The 20,695-nt window shown below is 45.1% G+C and overlaps 1 protein-coding gene across 2 annotated transcripts in view; it reads right to left on the bottom strand.

Annotated features, from left to right (window-relative positions):
• Positions 1-5,292: 5,292 nt before the first annotated feature.
• The window catches only part of LOC121485293 (F-box/WD repeat-containing protein 12-like), a 31,021-nt gene continuing 15,618 nt past the window's right edge, over positions 5,293-20,695 (bottom strand). For both annotated transcript variants that reach the window (XM_041745468.1, XM_041745469.1), the window contains exons 6-10: positions 11,215-11,373; positions 10,520-10,730; positions 9,359-9,537; positions 9,147-9,274; positions 5,293-5,834 (exon numbers count right to left, since the gene is read on the bottom strand). In XM_041745468.1, the coding sequence (XP_041601402.1) occupies positions 5,708-5,834; positions 9,147-9,274; positions 9,359-9,537; positions 10,520-10,730; positions 11,215-11,373 (804 nt within the window). In that variant the 3' untranslated portion in view covers positions 5,293-5,707. The remainder of the gene's footprint in view (positions 5,835-9,146; positions 9,275-9,358; positions 9,538-10,519; positions 10,731-11,214; positions 11,374-20,695) is intronic.

Raw genomic sequence — 20,695 nt, 5'->3', positions numbered from 1 at the left:
TTCCCATCGTAACTAGATGTGATATGATCCACCCACCACAGAATCTGGTGTACACAGCAGTGATCTATTGTGCTATGGTAGTGGCCCGTGTGAGGCTGGCATAAGCATGGCTATAAGGCCTAAGTAAATCACAGGAACAGATGATCCAGACTCCTACCTATGCTGCCTCTCCCTCAACCAGCACCTGTGCTTCGTGGGGGAGAGGGGAGGGGCAGCTCCTATGACTAACCAGCACAAGGAAAGGACTCAGAGTGAATCACAAGTAGGCTGGCTTGTCATATGGCTGTTGGCTGAAATGGCCTCCTGTCACACTGCTGCCCCATTATAGCACCACATGGGATATCTTTGAAAGACACTGTGAAAGGAAGTCCTTCAAATAAACCAAGCTGAGAGTGGCTCATTCATTCATAAGAAAATGCCTGGAGGTAGAGACATACATAGACTTTTGGCAGAGACCATGTAGTGCAGGGAAGGCTCGCAGTAACATAGGTCACAGGATGACCATCCTCTGGCTGCCAGGCACTCTTCTCACCAATCCAGTCCTTGTGCAAAGGTCCATGGACAGCATCAGGGATAAGGGCTAAGCACAGGCTCGATGGTAAGGATTTCCCATATCAAGACTCACAGTTGCCACCATAGCTGAAGGATTGTCCAGTGGACAACAGATTGATGCTATCAACTTGGCACCATTAATCATGGGCCAGTACTCTGTCCTCCTGACTCCTGGCCATGGTTCTGCCAGGGCAGAACCCAAAGACTTACAGAATGCCTTACCTGTGATATCCCACAGTACTGCCACAGTATCCCACAGTACTGTGATATCAGTACCGATATCCCACAGTACTGCCTCAGAACAAAGGACTCATTTTATACCAATGGTATATCGGGAGATGTGACCATGAGCTCTTGACGATAGAACGCACTGGTCTTGTCCCATACCCATCATCCAAGATTAACTGCCCTGTTGTGATGGGGACATGGCCCACTGACAGTTCCACTATGGTGCTGGCCAGGGATCAACACTTAGTGAGGCCTGGAGACCATCTTCCAATCCACGATGGGGCATACATTCTGAACCAATGACCAATGACGGTGCTACTACTGCTAGAATACATGAGTCTGAGAACCAACAGGTAGAAGAGTGGCCCCACCTATAATGATAGCCACCAATCCTGCATATTTTGTTGTTTGAGCTCTTGGGGATACAGATAGGTCCTAGCTCCTGGAGATAGGAGTGGAGGCAATTTAGGGTCACAGAAAGCATCCCTCTTACAGGGAAACTGTAACTACCACCTGAGTTTTATCTTGTTCTTGGCCAGTGGCCCAACAGGCAAAGAAAGGACTGGCTCTGATGATTGGGTTCGTAACTGACGAACATCAGGGATGAAGGTGGCTAGTGGATAATTAGGTAGAGTGGAGTGTCTACAACGCAGGTAAATAACTGGGTATCTCTTAACTGTTAAACCCAGCAATGACTTTCAATGAGCAACCATTACCTTGGGGATGAAGATCTGAGTCACTCCACCAAACAACTCAGCCCAAAGTGCTGCTTAAAGGGAATCCTGCAGAGGGACTCTTGCTCGTTTCACTAGTGCTCTTGTCACAGGTGTCCAGAACAGGTCTTCTTCAACTTTGGGACACCAGTCACACTTGCAAAGACTAAGGACACCTTTGTTCTTGGCAGACGGAGGCTCAGGGATGCCAGGCCCCACAATGACATCCAAGGGCTGTCCTCAGTGGGAGGGAGTGGTGCAAAGGGTGGACTGAGCTGGGACGCAAAACTTATACACCTCCAATTCCCTCAACCAGATCCCCCTCTCCTTCAGGGCATTAGAGCTGGCTGTCAGCCACCTAAGAGCTGGATGGTGTATACTACAGGTGCACAGAAGTGAGCCCCACACTGAGCTAGGACCACAAAGAGCTACACCCTCAGAGCAAAGGAGATTAGCATCTAAACCTGCCCCATCCTGAAAAGAGCTGGGAATAAGAGAAGGCAGCCTTCTGCTGAACAGAATAGGGGATGTTGGGGGGTGCTAGGGAGCTGAGACACTGTTACCCTGAACTACAGGACTGGAATACATACCTTGGATTGGCCAAAGACGTCCAGATGTGACCAAGATTGAGGCAGCTTCCATCACTGAGTCCTGTGTCCATGTGTCTGTAAAGAGCATCATCCAGCTTTCTACGCCCCCACCTTTTTTTTATGCCAGCCTAGTAGTGCAAAGTGATAGGTCATTATTGTTCTACTCTGCTGTGGTTACTACTGATTGTGAGCATTTTATCCTGTACTTCAGTGTTTGGTTTCTTCTGTAAATTATGTTTCCCCTTAGTTCGATTTGGGGGTTGCTGTCAACAGCATGTCTTAATTTTGGTTATGGTGTCACTTGTACAAAAGATTTAAATTTTTATAGGGAGTATTGTGCTATGGGCTTTAGTTTTGTATTATTTAATCATGCTTTAGAAGCCTCCCCTTTTCTAACTTTCCACCATAATTTAAAAAAAAGTTATTTAGATCCTTCATAAATAAAAAACTTATTTTTGTGCACAGTATGAGGAAGGAATCTGATTTTACAGCCAATCCTTCCAAGATCACTTGCTGAAGCATTTCTCCATTCTGACTTCAAATGTCACTTATAAACCAAATTTCCAAATACACATGGGTCTGTTTCATCTATTGTCTATTCACGCACTGATGCTACTTGTCTCAATGATAAAGTTTGTTTTTATAATTCACAGGGCAAGTCTATCCTTTCCTTTGCCCTTTTGTTTCTGCAAAAAACAGAAAAAGGCTACTCTTGTATTCTTATAGCTCCATATACAACTGATAACCATCTTTCTACATTCTGTTTTTAAAATGGTAGCCATTTTCAATATATGGCCTCTTTAAAGTAGCAATTCTTCTATGAACATGGGCCATCTCTATTCTTTATTCCTTTAGAAAAGTTGTGTTTTTTCTTCATAAATTTTGTTTCTTTTTGGATTCCAAGATATTATAGTTTCTGGTGTTATTGTGAATGGGATAATTTTTCTATCATATTTTCTAATTGTTACACTGATTTCAGTATGTAGATAACCTATTCACCAATCATGATTTGCTACTTCTAATGATTTTCTTAGGGTTTTAAAGGAGATAGTACTGTTTAGAAATTATAGCACACATACTCATTTTTATTTTTTTAAATTTAATTTCAAAAGTATTAATTATGGTGGTGATCCATGTCAAGTTTACCTTCTCATGTCAGAAATGTTTCTGATTACCTGTCATTAAGCACGTTTGCAGTCTTTTGTATTCCCTTTATCCAGTTAAGAAAATATCTTATTTTAAAATTTAGTAATTTCTGCTGAGATTTTCTCTTATTAGTTATTTAAAAGTGAATTTTAATGAGCTGTGTACATGTTTGGTGTGACTGTCTTTTGAAAAAAATTACTATAGTTAGCAATTAATATTTTGGAATTTGTTAAGACTTCACTTGTGGTCAAGTACTAGGAATTCTTCAGTATTTTCTATCTACTTCTCTACTTAATAGAGTATCTTGGGCTGCATGTGGGGTAATAGAGGCTCTGAGGAAGGCTCAGATCTGCCTGCTGGCAGGAATGAGAGGTGCCGTTAAGGTCCCCGTGCTCCCCCAGCAGCAGCAGTCCTCACCACATGAAGGGAAAGCCTCAGAACTTGGATTCAGAGGACCAGAGAGCATGACACACACTGTTTCCCCCAGGCAGTGGCATCACATCTCACAGACCTCGCTTTCCTGTGAGGAGCCCGTCTGTAGACTCAGCACACACCTTCCGCAAGAGCTTCCTGTGCTCCCGTTAGGACTCCCTCTCCAGGCCTCCACACTATACCTAAAGCAGGGGTCCACGGAGCTGTCCGCGGGCAGGGCAACCAGAGCCAGCACACGCCAGGCCCTGGCTGCTACTTTCCCTTTGCACTGACTGCACTGCTTTCCCACGTCCACACCGCTCGGGTGGCCATACACTCACCATTCTCTTATCTGACCTCCCCTCTTTTGCCAACACTCCAACCTCTTTCCATGCGTCTTCAGTAAAAGCTCCTGTATCTCAACTTACCTGAACTTTCCCTTCATCTTCTGAACGAAACAGCTATTTCCTTTTTGCTGTGTCACATGTGTGTTTATTTCAGCTAACTTCTCGTCTCCTCTCCATGCTCCTTGTCTGTATATGCAGGATGCACCAGGACTGCTGAGTATCAGAGAGAACAGTAATAGGACTAGCAGAGAGTTCTGACTTCAAGATGACAAAGACCTTGGCTTTCCACATATCTTACGTTATGTAAGATATTCACACCAGGGAGGATGGGAAAAAGGTATGTGGAATCTGCTGCAGTGTTTGCAACTTTTCTGTAAACCTAAAGTTATTCCCAAATAAACCTTATCTTAGATTTAAAAGGGGGTTGGATATAGATTTTCTCCTTTTAAGGAAATGACTGCATCTGGGCTTTTCTAAATGGGGCACAGGTGCTCTGTTGGGTATGAAGTATATATATTAGGAAAAGGAGGTATTGGTACTGGACAAAAAGACAGACTGTAGTAAAGAGCTTTTCATCTTCATTGTTTCTCGATAATTTTTTCCTATTTTTTTTTCTTAAAGATTTTATTTATTTATTCACAGGAGACACAGGCAGAGAGAGAGAGGCAGAGACACAGGCAGAGGGAGAAGCAGGCTCCATGCAGGGAGCCCGACATGGGACTCGATCCCGGGTCTCCAGGATCACACCCTGGGCGGAAGGCAGGCGCTAAACTGCTGAGCCACCCGGGCTGCCCAATTTTTTCCTATTTTTAAAGAATTTTTCACTGTGAGTCTTGACTGGGAGCTGCTCAATTGAAGCTAAAGGGCTGAGATTCTCCCATCCTGGCCCAGGTGGTGTGCGCATGTGGCAAGTTGGAAAATCAGACACATGCTCGTGTTCTGAGCCTTGAAGTCCCACTTTCCTGGGCAGCTAGCATGTTTTCAGACAGCGTCAGTGCCATGTGTGCAGTGGCGGCCATACGGGAGTGCTAGGGGAACATGACAGCAGACACGATCTTGCTGGAACAGGCCCTGGTTGCTGCCTGCTGCCCCACTTTCTGTGGTCGCATGTCTGCTTCTCCAGCCTTCCTATTGACCCAGTGCAATGCTCTATTTCCTTCTAGAAAATTCCTAGCTAGCTTTCTGTTCCTGTTGCTTGCAGTTGAGAACCCTAATGATACGCCTACCAAAGCAGCCAGGGCTTCCCTGTGGACCAACTCCAGCGACGCCACTTGCACAAAATGCAGAATGGTACCCCTACAGTTATGCAATGGTTATACAACCATTTATTAACGTCTGACACATGTAACAAAAAAGGAAAACAAACACAGTTCCTTACTTCATTACATATCTGAACAAAAAAACAATCAAGGTACAAACCCAGCACCCTTGGACATGGGCCTTCTTGAATCCACTCTTCTCCCACTTTACTGAGTAAGCGTGGGCAGGTGGCATGGCAGCTGAACAACAGGTCAATAATGGGTAACTGTTACTGGTCATGCTCCTTGTCTGACAAACAGAAACACTATACATCCTTCATTGGCTTGTTGTGAAAATTAAAGTCACAAAGCACTGTGCCTGTCTCATAAGAGGCATTTGAGAATTGCTTGCTCCTTTCCCAATGTTGATAAAATAGTTTAGTTTGTATGTAGACAAGCTCTTCACCAAAGTGAGATTATCTTCAATCGACGCAATCATCTGAACCATGCTGCACGTTGAAGCAATATGACCTCAGAATACTTGTCCCAATGCTTCTGGCTTCTACACCTACAATGCTCACACTGTCGCTTTCCACATGGGTGAATCCACTGCGAAAGGAAGGGACAGGCGGCATGTTAACTTAAGGAAGACATACTTTTAAGTAGTTAAGCTTTTACATGGGGGATCCCTGGCTGTCTCAGCGGTTTGGTGCCTGCCTTTGGCCCAGGTGTGATCCTGGAGACCCGGGATCGAGTCCCACGTCGGGCTCCTTGCATGCAGCCTGCTTCTCCCTCTGCCTGTGTCTCTGCCTCTCTCTCTCTGTGCCTCTCAGTAATGAATAAAAATCATTAAAAAAAAAAAAAAAAAAAAAGCCTTTACACAAAGATGGAGCACAACCTCTGGACCTTCTCCACCCTCGAGCACCCCATCCATGCTGAGATTGGTGTTCATTCCTAACAATGAGCAAACATACTCATGCTTTGGAGTGGGCATGTCAGCTGTGGGCCCTCCTGATGGTAGCTGCCTGAATCACGATTCCAGTAAGTCTAGAAACTTCTGATAGAGGAGAATGGGTAATTAATCCAATCTCTGCAGGGTAGTCATTTTCCCAGAACTGAGAATCAGCCCATCAACTCCCGACCAGCCTTAGTGAAAGACACCAGCGCGGAACTGATGGGGCCAGCACCTTTCCATGACGCTATCTTTGCCCAGCAAGACAGACAATGCCTCTCTGAGGCACGACAAGGAGTGAGCAGGTGTGGAGAGAACTGAACCAGCCAAACCACACAGGCCTCATGGTTTTCTGTGGAAGCTGGTTTGTGCAATAGATTGCTTCTAAAATATTGCCACTTTGGCTTTCAGGAACTACCTTCTAGCTTAGAATAAGTTCCACACTGAGTTTAAGTAGCAACTGAAGTTCTACTAACTTAGAAATTAGTAACAAGAGTGGAAGGTGGCATCTCCAGGATCTCAGAAACCTGCAGGGCTGCTAGCCTACACGGGGGCCAGGTGTGCAGCAGGTGGCATGCCAGTCAGCCAGTGGTCTGCACGGTTTGCTGGCAAGGAAGGTTGAACTAGCATGTTTCCTTCTCATTCTCTTTGGAGAATTCCTTAGTCTTTCTTCGACTGATTTCTGGTAAATGTGCAGAGCAGTCCAACCATCAGCACCAACCTATTTAGATTTCCATCACTCCAGGGGATCTGTTGTGCCCATCTGCAGTGAATCCCCACCCACACCCAGCCGCAGGAAGCCAAGGTTTCCCTTGTTTCTAGAGACCTGCCTTTTCTAGATGGGTCACGTAATTGGAATCACACTACGTGGGCTCACACGTCTGGCTTCCTTCTTGGAACACAATGTTTTGTGGCTCACCCACACTGAGTGTACAAAAATACTTTTCCCTGTCATGGTGCAGTCAGATTCCTGTCTGGGCGAATCCATTTACCGGCTGATGGGCACTCTAGGGTCATGTCGAATAAAGCTGCTAAGAACATTCACATACAAGTCCTTGTGTGGACATTTCTCTTTGTTTGATCCCTGGGGATATGTAGCTAGGTTGCTGGTAAATTTATATTTAACAGACCCATTTTCCCTATTTTCTTGAGCAAATTAATTTATGTATTATGTATTCACAGATGAAACTGAAAAGCTCTCAGAAAGTACTGGTTATATCTTGCAGCATTCAAAAAGGTGCTAGAAAAAAACCTATGGGGAACAGCATGAAGCATGATTGCTGGGTTTACAGTTGCCAAATGAAGCTCCCCCCACAAAAAAAAATTACCACTAAACTACAGATTTCTGGAGGAATCTGTTCTGAATTAGGAAAGGAGCATAATTTGGGACACCTGGGGGGGGGGGGGCCTCAGTTCAGCTCAGGTCGTGATCCCGGGGTCCTGGAATAGTCTCATATCAGACTCCCCACAGGGAGCCTGCTTCTCCCTCTGCCTGTGTCTCTGCCTCTCTTTCTGTGTCTCTCATGAATAAATAAATAAGATCTTAAAAAAAAAAAAAAGGAAAGGGGCATAATTCAACATCATGATCCATTCTGGGGTCCTGATTAAAGCACATTGCTTAAAAGAATTCTAAGTGTGTTACTTATTTGTCACATTGAGAATGGGGTCATTTCAGTGAAGGAGAATTCTTTAAAGACACATATAGAAAAGAGGGGGGAAGGTTGAGGCCAACATGGAAGCACAATTCCCTCCTGGGCAACCTCCTCACCTGGCCATCTTCCAGCGACCATGAAAACAAGCATCTACACTGTGTGTCCCTCAGAGGAGGAAGCCATCATGACAGTCTGAGTGGTTGTGGCATCTAAGCAGGACCTCTCCTGCCTGAGAGGCTTGTCACAAAGGCCAGCCTCTGGTCACACAGACTCAGCATGCCTCTAAGGGCAGGTAAATGAAGGGGCAAGTGTGCCAGGGTGTTAACTAGCAAAAATAGAGCAGTGTAGATGCAAACGTGGCCTCAAACTTCAGAGGAATTTAAGGAGGAATCCTGAGTGAGGAAGCAATGGATGCAAGTCCTTCTCAGAATGAGAGCATCAGGCTGTCCACTATGCTTTGTTCAGGAAGTTAAGAGAGGCTGTTAGAATCTACTTACAGGGCCAGTTATCCTATGACTTAAGTTGAATCTGTATCTTATCAGAAAGTTGAGCTTTCTAAAAAGGAATGAAATTTTTCTGCATTAATTAGGAATTTACTTTAGTAATTATCTTCAAATGACAACTGATTAAAACTCAGAATAAGATAGTTTTGTTACAGAAATCTGTAATTTTTTTAAATATTTGGTTTGGGGCTTGGTATTTTTCCACTGAAAACAATAAAACATCTGCCACAGGAGGCTGAATCTACTCAGACCTCATCAAGTCACTGACAGCTGTCTGTGATCTCAGCGTGAGTGGCCCCGCAGGGTAAGGCCTGTACGCCCTGGCCATTTTGCAGAGCTCCATCTGGCAAGAAGAAACCTAAGTGATTTCAAGACACTAACTATAGAATCCAAAGTAAAACTGCAATCTCAGGACTGTTCCCATCTAACCTGCACCGACCGCACCACCACCTGTGTTTGGAAACTGGTTTTGGAATTGGCAGCTTAGGGTGGGGGCAAGAGTGGGGCTGCAGGCCTGAGCTGGCCCACCTGGAGGTCACCGTGCTTCCCCGTGGGAGTGTACATAAACAGCTGCATCTCAGAGCCTCTGCTTCATCTGGGAAGAGTGGCACCGCCTGCAGGTGGTGGTTTGTACATTAGAGGAAGTCATGCAGATGATGCTTAGCATCTTTTTTTAAGCAGAGGAGAAAATGGCATCTGAGTGGCAACTTGCCTCAGGTTCCCGGATCGTCCCAGACACCCCCTGTCCAGATGCTGCTCGCGGGTCAGGTGAGGTCACTTCACAGGTAAAGTGGAGGAAACTGGGAGCAGTTACCTGGCCCATCTGTGGGAGCCCCCAAGCAGGTGATAGCAGCTCTTGAGGACAGGAAACTTATTTTCCTTATTCCACATGTAGACTCGCAGAGAGAGGTCGAAGGAAGCCGTGAGGACTCGGCTCTGGTCCTTGAAATGAGAAGCCCAGTGAGACGGGGCCGCAGGCTCTGGGAGCGGGGCCGCGATGCAAGTGCATGGTGGGCGGGCACTCACCACCCACATGGATGTGATGGGCTTCTGGTGGTCCTGGAAGGCTGCCAGCTGCAAGCCCTGGATGGTGAAGAGCACCAGCTCCAACCCAGACACCAGCAGGACCACCTGCGAGCCGTGGCCCTTCATAAGGTGAGGAGGCATCATGGTGTCTGGCAGGAGGAAACTTGCAATCTGTTGTACTTTTTCAAATAAAAACACACAGATTGTCATCTCTCAATAGTGTCTGGGAGTGGAGCACACATGCCTCATCTAAGATGACAACGAGAGGGTGACACCTCTGTGATCACACCTGCACGTACCCGGGAAGCCTCCCTTTCATCTGCTCTCCAGCACTGATGACGGTGCTCTAGGTAAGGGGACTACAAAGATTCGCAGCAAGGTGCACATGGAAGTGACACTATCTGGCACACACCTTCTGGGGGATGGGCTCCCTGCCCTTCCCCATCTACAACAGGGGCAAGAAGTGGCCTCCTGAGAACTAACATTTATAACATCTGCCAAGAACTATTACTGAAGATACTGTCTTTTATACCGCATAGCATTCCTTGTTTAGAAAAATTAACTGGATCATTTCCTTATGGTTTAGCACCAGGAAAAAAAAATCACCTCTTTTAAAGAATTCATGCTCATACCAAACGAGGGATTATAATAATACACATCTTGTTTCCCTTTTCTCCTCAGCTGCCAGGAAGCTCAGAGTAAAACTTAGAGCCAAATGATTATATGACTGTAACACAAAAGAAAAAATGCCAAGGGCCACAGGGCAGGCCAGTCACAGTGACATGCAGTCCGGAAGACAAAGGAGGCAGAAAAAGAGATAACTATAGGTCTTATTTTCCTGCTGGCCGGGAGCAGCCTGGGAAAGAAATGGTGTGGCTTTTACTCATCCGCACACTTAGCACCAAGAAGAGTGTGTTTGCCATAGTTGTGACAAAACACTGAGGAGGGGTGAGGCTGTATGTGGCCAGTGGTTAGTGTCTGGATCCTGGGGCCACACAGAGGACCCAGCACACGGCAAGCACTCAACCATGCGGCCAGTACAAATAATCACAAACAAGACACTTGTTGGGAGGGAAGAAAAGTGTCCCAAAGGAAAGCAGAGGACTCTGTGCTGGAAGCACCACAGTGCAACAGTGACTGGCCTGCTGCGGGGACCCTTACCCACAGCGTCCACACCTTTCCGGGACTGCTTGGTCCCCAGCTCATAGGTGGTGATGGCCAGCCGCATGTTGTCACTGTTTCTGTGCATCACCATCAGCCTGGCTGTCTCGTCAGGGGCCCAGCAGGCTCTGGACGTCAGCAAGACAGGCAGAGTGGCAGAGACGGGAGGCTCATCCTCCACCACACACAGCAGGGACTGAGTGTAGAACACCTGGGGAAACATGGCCACATGGTCCCTGTGCTGACCACCACCCAGAAGGGCCACAGACCCACGCCTGGTGATCTCGCTGAGTCTCGCAGGGCTGCCCATGTCACTTGTGCACCCTCTTTTCCACATAGCTCGGATGGGCCTGTCTGGCCCTACTGGAAACACCCGGCACACCAGTCCCAGGTCAGTTGGTGTGACAGGACAACCACATCAACGGCTCTGGTGGTTTTGGGCAGCGTACGTCACTGATGTGGCTTTTGCCTCCAGTGTCTTGCTCTGTATTCCTGTCCTACACACTTCGAAGTCTGTTCCAGGTGACTCCTCTGGCCCTGGACCATCCTGTCTGAAGGTCCCAGTGCTTCCGGCAAGCTTGGTCCTGCCCTGGAAGCCACCCCCCCCAGACACATCCATGAGCCTGGGTACAGAACCCACCACCTTGCATGAACAAAGCCAGCCTCTGGAGCAGAGGACACAGCCCACCACTGACCTTTGGGCCGAGGTCTGAGTCCTGGGTTGAGGCAAACACCCACTGGCCGTCGGGAGAGCAGAGGAGACTGGTGGGGCTGCTGGGAAACACGCTGGTCCAGGACAGGAGCTGCAGCTGGGGCACGGTCAGCGCATACATGACACCCTCAGCAGAGGCCACCTGCACAGCAAGGGCCATGGTTAGCAGAGGGCCTCCCCCAAGGGCAGAGGCCAACTGCTCAACTGCCTCCTTGCTGGGGCAACGCCACCTCCTTACACCTGAAACAAATGTGTTTGAATAGCACATGTGCCTTTGGGGCAAACCGTCTGCTCCTCCAGGGCTCCCTCCATCTGTTTCACTGAAGTGGCATCCGCAAACAGCCTTGCTGTTTTCAGCTTCAAATGCTCCCTGGAAATAGTTATTGTCTGACATTTCCCACAACTTTCTGCTTTCTCTCACTGATGGAAATCTAAGTTGTTCACAAATGTTGTCACTGCAGCCCTGAGCACTCCTGCACACAAGCTCTATGAACCGTGCCAGCCCTCTCTCTGAGAGAGCCCCAGAGCCTGCCTCATTGGGTCAGAGTGTCATACTGAAGACTCAATAGGAAAACAAACTTTTCAAAAAAAGCACAGATCTTCTTTGCCATGTGTAAAACATACCTACTTACCCTCATCTAACTTACTGTAATGCTGGTCTTTGAAAATGTCTACTCATCTAATAGGTGAAAGCCTCATCTTAATGTCACTTTCTTGATTAGCAGTTAGTAATTGCACATTATTGGCCATTTGTACTGTTTCCAATAATTGACTATTTTTCAACTAGATTCATATAATCTGGAATCAGTGCTTTTTAAAAATATTTTATTTATTTATTCATGAGGCACAGAGAGAGAGGCAGAGACACAGGCAGATGGAGAAGCAGGCTCCATGCAGGGAGCCCAATGTGGGACTTGATCCTGGGAACTCCAGGATCATGCCCTGGGCTGAAGGCAGGCACTAAACCCCTGAGCCACCCAGGGATTCCCCTGGTATCAGTGCTTTGTTAAAGAAAATACAGTGTTTTCTCACAATTTTCATGAATCTTAATGTTATAATATTTTCCAATTCAGATGTTTTGGATTTTTAGTAAATCAAGCCTATGTCATTTTTCTTGATTCAAAGATCATTTATATATATATTTTTTCATTTTTTTTTTATTCATGAGAGACACACAGAGAGAGAAGCAGAGACACAGGCAGAGGGAGAAGCAGGCTACATGCAAGGAGCCTGATGTGGGACTCGGTCCCGGGACTCCAAGATCACACCCTAAACAAAGGCAGATGCTCCAATCGCTTAGCCACCCAGGTGTCCCTCATTTATATATTCTTCAGATTATTTTATACTATCGTCTTTTACATTAGTTCTTAATTACCCTAAGTATATTTCTACAGAGTGACATGGGAGTAACCTGTTTTTCCTTCCTGTCCATATGTTCCATTTCTCCAACAGCTTGTCCTTCACCTACTGCACTTCTACATGGAGCACTCTCTGGACTTTCTATTCTGTTCAATTTATGTAAAGAAACCTGTTCTTACTGGCCAAGAAAACAAAAACTTCAAAATGCTCAGAAAATGGCAGCAACATTCAAACAAAGTCATTAGAAGAAAGTGAAAGAAAGAAACAAAACATTTTTGCTGTTAGAACCATTTCCCAAAGGACCATCAACAATCAGAGATCGGTAGCCACACCCCGACATGAATCAAGTATCAAAATAAGCATGTGCAGAAGGACCACTCTGAATCGGAAATTCAACACTTAAACTGAAATGGACAAAAAGATGTGAAATGAGAGCTAAATTAATTCAGGAAATACACTGAAAAAAATTATCTTAAGAAAAACTAGCAATATGCCTAAGAGAGAATATATTCTACTAGACCAATAAGGAGTCTAAAAAAGAAAACAAGTAAGAGAACAAAGATGGAATAGAGAGCTAAGATGAATCCAAGAGCAGGTGTTCAAGAAGACGGGCAAAGAAGATCTAGTAAACATAGAAGTGAAGCTCCTGCAGAAGAAAAGTAACAATTAACAGACTAATACTTAAAACTCACATACAATGAAACTTTCTGGAAAAAGGAAAAAAGAAAAAAAAAAAAAAACCTGAATCCATATATCAAAAGGGTACATATGTTCCTGGAAAAGTTAATCCAGGATGGTCACCGCAGATACCTCACAACAAAACTACCAGACTTGAAATATTTCAAAAATCCTTCATGCCTTTGATTTAAAAGTCCAAGTGTCTAACAAGGAAAATGGAAAATAAGTCAAGGTGGAAGTAGACTTTTCAACAGACACATACACAGTGAAAAAGTATTTTCACAAAACTCAAGAGGAAGATGAACCAGGGATTTAGGGCCCCACCAGGCCATCCTACAAGCCTCCAGTCTACAGAAAAGTGGTGTCAGTCCCACAAGGATGGATCCAAGAGACTTCTTCAGGGATCTACTAAAGGATGGGCCCCACTAGACCATGAGATACAGGGAAAATGTCACCAAGACTGATGTGACTACTAAGTACAGTACACACTATAGGTCAAAGAGTTTTTAAAAAGTGAGATAAGAACAGTGTATAATGTTGCATGTTCTCAAAAAAGAGGGAGAATAATCAAAATACAATAAGTTCACTGAGGGGATTCCTGGGTGGCTCAGCAGTTTGGCACCTGCCTTTGGCCCAGGGCATGATCCTGGAGTCCCAGGATCGAGTCCCATGTCGGGCTCCCAGCATGGAGCCTACTTCTCCCTCCTCCTGTATCTCTGCGCCTCTCTCTCTCTCTCTCTCTCTCTCATAAATAAATAAATAAATAAATAAATAAATAAATAAATAAATAAATCTTAAAAAAAAAAAAAGAGTAAGTTCACTGATCACCATGGAAGGAAAGGAATACCACATAAAGCCAACATATAAAACAGTATATAAGCCCAAATAGGGAAAATGGAAACAAAGTATTAACACAAAGGTAACTACCTCAACACAAATACAAACCCTCCTAAATAACAAAAGATATCACCTTTACCCAAAACTCATACATAAAACAGGGAAAACACACTTGGGGAAAGGAACCCAGTAATGTGCCACATCACACCAAAAACGTGTCATAAAACAAAAGCTGAGATCAGGCACATGTGTGTCTTCAATGTAAATGGCTTAACTAACTTTATCAGAATAAAAAAGTTGATCACATTGACGAACAAAAGAAAACCTGACCGCATATTCACGAGGTTCCATCAAAACAGAAAAGTTAACCATGACAAAAGGGGAAAGGTGTGTCAGGCACACAGAAATCTTAGGAAGGAAGGTGAAGTGGGTCCTGATACCAGAAAGGGAGGACTCAGGCCCAAAGCAGGAAATCCAGCAACAGACACTTCCTACCCCTGTGAAAATTAATAAAAGGAAACCTCCGCTAGAATGGAGTCAGGGGGCCCGCAGGGAGAGGTCTCACACCAAGCACAGACCCTCCTGGAAGAGAAGGACTGCACAGATGGATGCAGGAAGCTTTCTTCCTTCCCAGCAACAGCCCAGCCAATGAGAGGCAGCCACAGCTCAGCCAATGAGAAGCCACTACATGTCCAGCTCCCAATTCACTCTGGAGACTTTTATTTTACAATAGCCCCTCCCTACACCCCCTTTCTTCTCTAAAAGAGCCTTTCTCTTTCTTCGTTGTTTTGTGGACTTCTCTATGGTTTTGCCACAACTAGCTTGTCCAGATTGAATTCTCTGCTATTCCTAAGTGAATTTTTGCTATTAAAATAACTGGCAACTTTTTTTCAAGGTTAACAACACTAAAGACTATAATTCACAATGAAGAAATAAAACCTCTGATACCTATCAAAGAAACACCCCAATCACCTTCACAAAGCAGACATAAGGAGAAACATGGTGACACAATAATGATAATACTTAAATATTTATGAATTAAACATATTATTATATAAAAATAAATAATCGTAATGCTCTCAGTCTAAGGCCAAGTAGACAAAAAGTAAATATAAGACTTAACAATATAATTGGGGCACCTGGGTGGTGCAGTCAGTTGAGCCTTGGACTCTTGGTTGCGGCTCAGGTCATGATCTGGAGGTTGTGAGATTGAGTCCTGTGTTGGGCTCCATGCTCAGGGTGGAGTCTGCTTGACAGTATTTCCTCCTCCCTCTCTCTCTGCTCCTCTCCCTACTGTGCTCTCATTAATAAAAAGACCTAACAATAATATTACTAATGACTATATTAGATCATTGTATCCCAATAATGGAGAATACACCTTTCTTGTAAGCACACACAAATGTTCACAAAAATTAAATGTATAATCACAAAGAAACCTCAGTAAATCCAATATGGTAAAGTAATGCAACAGTCTCTGATCAGTGAAATGAAACTAGAAATCAATAGAAATATTAAATAAAACAGACAAGGCACTAGCTAATATAATCATGAAAAAAAGGGAGAAGGCACATATACACACAAAAAAATGCAGGGCAATAAAGAAGATGTATTTATATACAACGGAATATTACTCAGCCATCAAAAAGAATGAAATCTTGCCATTTGCAACAACGTGGATGGAACTAGAGGATATTATACCAAGCAAAATAGAGAAGACAATTATATGCTCTTACTCATATGTGGAATTTAAGAAATAAAATAGATGAACATAGTGCAAGGGAAAGAAAAACAAAACAAGATGAAATTACAGAGAGAGAGACAAACCCTAAGAGATTCCTAACTCCAGGAAAAAAACTGAGGGTTGTGGGGTGATGGGCACTTGATGTAATGGGCACTGGGTGTTACATAAGATTGATGAATAACTAAATTCTACCCTTGAAACTAATAATACATTATATGTAACTAAATTCAACTCAAAAAACTTTAAAATAACAGGGCAGAAACAAATGTTCAAATAGGGCAAATTTAAAGAAAAAATCTCTGAAGAGTATCCTAGACAAATGCATAAAAAGTCGAAAGCCTAGATACAATGGGTAGTTTTCTAGGAAAACACAATAAATTAAAATTAATCCTAGCAGAGAAAGAAAAACTTGAACAGACCAGTTTCCACAGAAGATGGTGAGAAAATGGTTTTAAAACTTCTCCACATAAAAAAGCACCCAGCACCAAATAACATCAAAAAAAAAATTGTATCAAACTGAAAAACCAGATAATTCCACTGAAACTTAAACTGTTCTGGGGGATTAAAAAAGAAGAAAAAGGGGATCCCTGGGTGGCACAGCGGTTTGGCGCCTGCCTTTGGCCCAGGGCGTGATCCTGGAGACCCGGGATCGAATCCCACGTCAGGCTCCGGTGCATGGAGCCTGCCTCTCCCTCTGCCTATGTCTCTGCATCTCCCTCTCTCCTCTCTCTCTCTCTCTCTCTCTCTCTCTCTCTCTCTGTGACTATCATAAATAAAAAAAAACAAAAAACAAAATAAAATTAAAAAAAAAAAAGAAGAAAAATGTTCACATTCCTTGAATGAATTATAGCATTTATATGTAAACCTGGTGAAGGAAGACCAAAAAACCCACAGACCAATCTCACATAGATCCAAATCCTAGTAAAACACCATCATTTAGAATGCATCAGCACATTAAACTGTGGAAGGAGCCATGATGTCCTCTGACAGATGAATGGATGAAGAAGATGTGGTCTATGTATACAATGAAATAGTAGTCAGCTATCAGAAAGGACGAATACCCACCATTCACTTCGATGTGGATGGAACTGGGGGGTATGATGCTGAGTGAAGTAAGTCATTCAGAGAAGGACAATCATCATATGGTTTCCTTCATATGGGGAATATAAGAAATAGTGAAAGGAATTGGAAGGAGGGGAACTGAGTGAGAAAAATTAGAGAGGGAGACAAACCATGAAAGACTCTGGACTCTGGGAAACAAAGGGTTGCATAACAAACCTAAGGAGAAAAATCCTGTAATTATATCTGCATACTGAAAAGGCCTTCTGCAAAATACTACACTTGATCATGATTTTTGAAAACTCATAGTAAAATGTCACTGATGGCTCTTTCATTAACATCAGTCCTGAAACCAGCACCCATCCCCCCATAGCGAAGCTCTAGGTCATTCCCTATGGTCAGCTACAAGGAGGAATGGCCAGCAAGGCCACCACTAATTAACTAGTATCATACCGGAAGTATGAGCCAGAGCACTCAGAGAACAGAAAGCAACGGGATGCCTAAGGCTTGAAAAAAATAAACATCTCTACCCATGGATAATAGGGTTTACCTAAAAAAATTAAGTGAATCAATTATAAGATAAATGCAAACAGGAGAACTGAGTAAGATGAAAGAATTTTATAAAACCAACAACAGCTTTCATTTAAATAAACACCACCCAGTTAGAAAACAATGGAACAGAAAATATTTTCACCTATTGATGGAATAACAACAAATGACAGAATACTCTGGAATAAAGTTAACAATAAGAAATGTGCAAAATGTATCTGAGGGAAAATGTAAATCACTGAAGAGCATAAAAAGTAAACTTGAACCAACGGAAATACATGATCTATTCTTGGAAAGACTGACTTGGCATCAAAGGTCATGTCCGGGGCAGTCCAGGTAGCTCAGCGGTTGAGCGCCGCCTTCAGCCTAGGCGTGATTCTGGGGATCCGGGACTGAGTCCCACGTTGTGCTCCCTGCATAGAGCCTGCTTCTTCCCCTGCCTGTGCCTCTGCCCCTCTCTCTTTCTCTATGTCTCTCATGAATAAATAAAATCTTAAATAAATAAATGTCCATTTCTCCATGTGTGTATTTAAACTGAACCTGCCATCAGTGAAAATACCATTTTCTTTCCAGGAGACAGAAAACTTGATTCTATAAAGTAAGGGAAGGCAGCCTTCCTAGATCTCACAAGCACAGTCCAGTTCTGGAACATCTCCAGCATCCCAGAAGTCCCCGTGTCTCAGCAGCCGCCTCCATCCCAGGGACCTTGGTCTGCTGACACTGCAGATTTGTTCTGTCAGGACTGCATCTCCCAGAAATGGAATCACACGATAGAGACATACTCTGTGTCCTCTCCTCCTCTTAGGACACTAGTCATTGGACAGAGGGCCCAACCTAAATCCAGAATGATTTTGCATGAGATCCTTAACCGGACACCATTTCCAAATAAGATCACATTCTGAGGCTCTGAGTAGGTGTGAATTTGGGGACTGGGGAACACCCTTTCCATTCCCTACCCGTGCACGTACAGGGTGAGCAATCTCCAAATCTGAGCCAAATCTTGGCAGGGGATGATCCTGCCCCATCTCCCTACAGGGCAACCCCAAGAAAATGAGTGCTTCTGGACAAAGCCTGCTGTCCTACAACAGTCCAGTAAAGGCTGCCGGCCACATCTGGGTCTCCAACTTCCCACGTAGGCATTTTGCCTTGGGATGTGGAGAGGCACCTTGCGGGCTGTGCCTGGCCAAGAAGCCTCCCTGCTGAAATAAAAATGGCATTGTCGGGGATCCCTGGGTGGCGCAGCAGTTTGGCGCCTGCCTTTGGCCCAGGGCGCGATCCTGGAGACCCGGGATCGAATCCCACATCGGGCTCCCGGTGCATGGAGCCTGCTTCTCCCTCTGCCTGTGTCTCTGCCTCTCTCTCTCTCTCTCTCTCTCTCTCTCTCTCTGTGACTATCATAAAAAAAAAAATGGCATTGTCAGGATGGAGGCAGGCATGGGCCGTGCTGGGTCTTCCTTTTGTGGGAGGAAGTAGCTTCCTGTTGTCCTCAGACCCCTGCCTGCCACATGCAAGGACACTGGAGAAGGCCACTCTCTGAGTAAACAGGAAAGGGAGTTTCCACACTGTCCAGGTAGCACAGCTGCCACCACACTGCACGGTCCCTCCACTACCTGGAAGATCCCTGATAAAGAGTGGACCCAACAGTCAGGACAACTGGCCGAGCTTCAGGCAGTCACCTTAGGTTAGCTCTGGAAGCCCCAGCTAAGGACCAGCCACAGGTGCACATTTACACTCACGGGCCATAGCCAGTGCTGCAGCCACGCGGCCTGAAACAAAGCTTCTCATCCACAATTCTCCCTCTAGGCAAAGACCTCAGGAACTCTTGCCTCCCACAAACCCCAAGGCATAAATGGCAACCACACACATCTCTGCACACATCAGACACCTTCATCCCCTTTGGAGACCCAGACATACCGACAGTGACCAGGCACTCACTTCACTTCTCAAATACACAACAGTTGGGGCACTCCAGGTGGCTTGGCGGTTTAGTGCCGCCTTCAGTTCCGGGCCTGATCCTGGAGACCTGGGATCGAGTCTCACGCTGGGCTCCCTGCATGGAGCCTGCTTCTCCCTCTGCCTGTGTCTCTCCCTCTTTCTCTCTGTCTCTCATGAATAAATAAATAAAATCTTAAAGTGAGCTCCTGAACAAGCCATACTAGAGAACTTCCCTTCATGTGCCAGCCTTAGCATGCAGCCTCCCAGAGCACCACGCACATGGCCGGCATATACAAGTCCAGGTTCAAGAAGATAAAGCGTGCACATGTCACCAATCAGCCTGAAGACAGAATTACAGTAGTCACCAGAGAGGAAGCTTCCTGGAGTCTGACTCTATCTTTGATGTTTGCTGACAGCTTCTTGGCCTGCACATCCCACCCTCTGTTCCACATCCAGGTAAGCAGACAAAGGCCACTTGTGCAGAATTCAAACCACAGAAACCCGGCCCCTCCAGGAGCCCTCCCTCCACCCTACCGCAACCACAGGAAGAGCAAGCCAGTCACTCCCTCTTGCTGTCTCCAGCCGTTCAGGCCCACCTCCTGGAAGCCCCTGTCCTGAAAGCCTTGTTATGTGACACACACACCCCCCTTGGAGCTCATGTGGCTTCAATATTCTTGATTATCAAGCTAAATTTGGGGTCAGGGTTGATCCTACCCCTGTTCATCTTAGGACTTAAAGGCTACATGCTCTTCACTTGAGTTGTGTAAGAGGTTGCTGCATGCAGCCTTGCTTAGAGACATTATGGCCCATCAACATGTGAACTGTACAGACAATTCAAAATCTTGGGCATTTAGTTCCTCATAATCTTCTAACATAAATGCTAATGTCCTGTGTTTCTTTTCTACATGTCATTTTAAACCCACAAGACGTAGTTCCTGCTGTTTTACTGTTGATCCCCTCAGATCTCATTCTCACCAGTGCTGCTCATCACATTCTCCCACCACCCTGGGATTCCAGTTCTGCTCATCTTCCTTCTGCTTCAAGTCCCACACCTGCTCCTAGTGGTGGTGTGGCCATTGCTAATTCCTCATTTCTAACCAAGATGCCTTTATCCCCCTTCATTCCTGGGGGACACCTTCTATTACGAAATTCCTGGCTGGTAGTTCTTTCTTTCCGGATCCTGTTCTTGATCTGTGAGATCCCACTGCTGCCGGTAGCATGTCAGACCCAAGGGGAATCTACATCCTCTGGCTGCTCCGTTAGGCTTTCTAGGTCCTCAGACAATCTCAGCTCACTTTAATGGGCC

Source organism: Vulpes lagopus, chromosome 2, assembly GCF_018345385.1.
Source record: "Vulpes lagopus strain Blue_001 chromosome 2, ASM1834538v1, whole genome shotgun sequence".
NCBI lineage: Eukaryota > Metazoa > Chordata > Mammalia > Carnivora > Canidae > Vulpes > Vulpes lagopus.
This window is presented reverse-complemented; position numbering and strand designations above follow the sequence as displayed.